Below are 3684 nucleotides of genomic sequence, written 5' to 3' on the forward strand. Positions count from 1 at the left end.
CTTTTCTAGTTTTGCTTACAGTTAAATTCTACCTATGTTTTCTTTTTTAAAACAACAACACCACAGTTTTAACCAATTTGATGCAACTAGCTAATACATAAAGTATGGATAGTACTATTAAAATAGATAATATAAAGAAGTAGAATTTCTTCAATGGCTTTTGATTTCAAGGAGTTTTAAGAAGGTAATGAATTTTCTTACACATTTTATTCTTTATAATAATTATACATCGTAATACATGTTTTATGCATTTATATCAATTTTGTTCCATATATAATGTGCAAAATACTATTCTCTCCCTCACTCTCCTAGAAACAACAGTAACTAGTCATTAGTATTATAATAAAATTATTGATGTTTCCATTGGCTGTGTAATTTTCTTACTAGGCGGCTGCAACCACTGGTACTCACAGTCTAAGTACTAAAAGACCAGTTAAAATTAATAGAAATGGCTATGCAAGGTTTGCTCATTTCTGTTTTTCTGACTGTATGGGGAAGGGAGAAATGAAAATGTTGTGGATAAAATGTTCACCATGTTATTTTCTTGTTCTGTTTCGCAAGACATAAATTTTCCTTAAAAGTTTACATTGTGGAAAGGAAACATGTGTCCTTTTACCCTCTAAATGGCCACCCATGAAATAATAATAATAATCTAATAATAATAATCAGACCCTCCAAATCTCTATATTTTCCAAGGACAGTCCTGGATTTACAGAAGGCATCCTAGTTTTTAATTTGGTCCCAGAATGTCCCACTTTTCCTTAGGGCATCCCTATTTCATTGGAGAAATGTTGGAGGGTATGGAGTTATGGGACCCCTGATCCAATGCGATAAGTAACTGTACAGACTTTAGGAGAAATCTGAAGGCAGCCTTGTGTAGGGAAGTTTTTTTAACGCTTAAAGTTTTATTAAGTTTACATATATACTGGAAGTTGCCCAGAGTGGCTTGGTCAACACAGTCAGGTGTGTAGAGTAGAATTCTTCTTCTTCTTCTTCTTCTTCTTCTTCTTCTTCTTCTTCTTCTTCTTCTTCTTCTTGACTAGGACAGCCCTATTTTAATCAGAGAAATGGAGGGTATGATAATTTAAGAAAGTTCAGTGGTTGGAGTCTCTTACTTGAGTATAAGAGATGTTTACTGAGGCAAAGTAGAGGTATAGGCTCAGCAATAGGCAGTGAGTCACAGAAGCCTTTGCACTCTAGCCAGCTGACAGGAAAGGTGAGAGTAGGTAGCCTAGAAAGAATAGTTCAGCCCTGCAGAGACCAAGATCGGGGCAAAGAGTTCAGAACTGAAAAGAAGCAACCGAGTTGTCACAACAGGTCGGGCTAGATGAGCTTGGTGGCAAACTCTTTTGAGTGTGCAGATCCTTGCTGTGTCAGGGGAGGGGTACGTCCATAGACTAGTTCCTGCACACACACTCACACTCACACTCCTCTCTATCATCTGTCTAGGCAAGCAAGAGACATGATCAGACTTCAAATGCATATTTCAGCCATGCAAATGTACTTAAGGGTTCAAAACAGAGTTGCTGAGTGTTGCAACCTTGAAAGAAAAGAAAGGCCGGGGGGGGGGGGCAGAGACCCAGAGGGTTGCATTCAACTCCTGGATCTGAGGGTCCCCAACCCTGCCATAGAAGGGGGTGTGCAAAGAAGGAAACATATTTCTTTCCATACTCTTCTATGTTTCTTCATGCCAAGAGTCTAGTAATCAACTCCTTAATTTGTGAATGGCATTGTTTAGTTTCCAAACTGATAATCACTCATCTACCTGAATTCACTATTACAGAGAATTCTGGCCCTTGAAAGTAATATTTATAGTATTATGTAGAAGGATTACTCTGTTTCTAAAGATGCAAAATAGGAGAAATTAATGGAAAATTCCATTGGAAAAGGCACTACCTTCCTTTCCCTCAATAAAATAAAAAGTATTATATAAGTACATCAGTGCTTTTATATTTTTGCTCTTTTTATATGTTTTTATGTTATCCTTTTTAACACTTAGGGATTAAACAAAATTAAGTTGCTTAGAAATGATGGTAAATAAATGAATAAAATAATTAACTCAACCATAACAATTCTAGGCACAAAATAACATTGTAAATATTCCCTGGGATCTCCACATCTCAGGCATTTTGTGTCAGCCCACATTAATACACTCATCTGAGATTTAGATGTTTTTTATGCTCACAAATTTTCCTATATGGTCACATTTAATCTCACAGTCTGATGTTTTATTGCTTCATCTTCTGTTACATAAACTAGGCATCTGAAAAAATGGATATGCCCAGTAAATAACAAATAAATTTGTTCAACTGTATTCTAATCTATTTCAAAACTATTTAAACATCATTATTTATCTCTCCCCGTCCCCGTCTTATCAGCCTTTATGCAGGAAGTAGGAGAAAATGAGACCGCAGTGACTGAATTTGTTCTCATTGGATGGTCGGGCCGCCCCAAGGCAAGGATGGGGTTAATGGCGTTCATGATAATTGCATATTTGATTACAGTTGTTGGAAATGGACTCATTGTGGTGGTGGTCATAGCTGATCCCCGGCTCCACAACCCCATGTATTTTTTCCTGTGCAATTTGTCCATCCTTGATCTGTGCATGTCATCATCTGGAGTCCCCCAGTCTATAGCCAACTGCATGGTGGACAGACCTGTCATATCTTTTCCTTTATGCCTCACCCAACTCTACACTGGCCTTTTCTTTGGCACAACCGAATGCTTCCTTCTTGCTGTCATGGCTTATGATCGATTCATTGCCATCTCCAACCCACTGCGCTACATGCTCATAATGAACAATACAGTTTGCACCGTCTTGGCTTCTGTGACTTGGTTTAGTGCCTTTATGCTAACAGTAGTCCCCTGCCTTGCAAAGCCAGCTAGATTCTGTGGAAACAATGAGGTGGACCATTTATCATGTGAATTTAAAGCTGTTTTCAAACTCATTTGTTCAGATACCTCTATGAGCCAAATAAGCATATTCTTCACTAGCACTGTGACACTGGTTCTGCCCCTTGGCTTCATCCTTTTTTCTTACATGCGTATCCTTGCAGCTATCCTGAGGATGAAATCAGGAGGCAGGATAAAGGCATTTTCCACCTGTGGGTCCCACCTGGCTGTGGTTTGCATGTTCTATGGCACATGCATATTTACATACCTCCTCCCTCAAAATAAGAACACGCGTTTCGTTGACAAAATAATTTCTGCATTTTATGGAGTGCTGACGCCCATGTTTAATCCTTTAATTTATACACTCAGAAACCAGGAAGTGTTGGGAGCATTGAAGAAGCTTCTGTTTACAAAAAGCTTATAGGTAACTAATTACACTTTTAAAATAACTTATTTTGTGTGTAGATGTCTTATCTGTAACTGAAATCTGTTAGCTGAAAACTGTTGTGTCTGTTGTACATACCCATCCCAATTTCCAGTCTAGAAATTTAAAATGGTTCTTTTAAATAGTATCTCTATGTAGAACACTAACTTTGGTAGGAAATGAAATGTTCATCTTAATTTCTACTCACATTGTCATTTGGGGCTGAGGCAACTCTTAAACATGCAAATCTTCCACAACATTTGCAGCTGGAAGTGGTGAAGTGCCAGTTAAACCTGTTAAATGTGTGAACTGGTTATTGTTGTTGTTGTTGTTTAGTCATTTAGTCGTGTCCGACTCTTCGTGACCCC

At 38.0% G+C, this 3684-nt stretch overlaps 1 protein-coding gene across 1 annotated transcript; it reads left to right on the forward strand.

The window, feature by feature from the left end:
* Nucleotides 1-2383: 2383 nt before the first annotated feature.
* LOC114582946 (olfactory receptor 13H1-like) lies at nt 2384-3316 on the forward strand. Its single transcript, XM_028704292.2, has one exon. It carries the CDS (start codon nt 2384-2386, stop codon nt 3314-3316), a length of 933 nt encoding a protein of 310 aa, XP_028560125.2.
* The last annotated feature ends 368 nt before the right edge of the window (nt 3317-3684 follow it).

This window comes from Podarcis muralis, chromosome 13 (assembly GCF_964188315.1).
Source record: "Podarcis muralis chromosome 13, rPodMur119.hap1.1, whole genome shotgun sequence".
NCBI lineage: Eukaryota > Metazoa > Chordata > Lepidosauria > Squamata > Lacertidae > Podarcis > Podarcis muralis.

Excerpts from the sequence above, each read along its gene's own strand:
- LOC114582946 (XM_028704292.2), top strand. The coding sequence starts at position 2,384 with ATGCAGGAAGTAGGAGAAAATGAGACCGCAGTGACTGAATTTGTTCTC.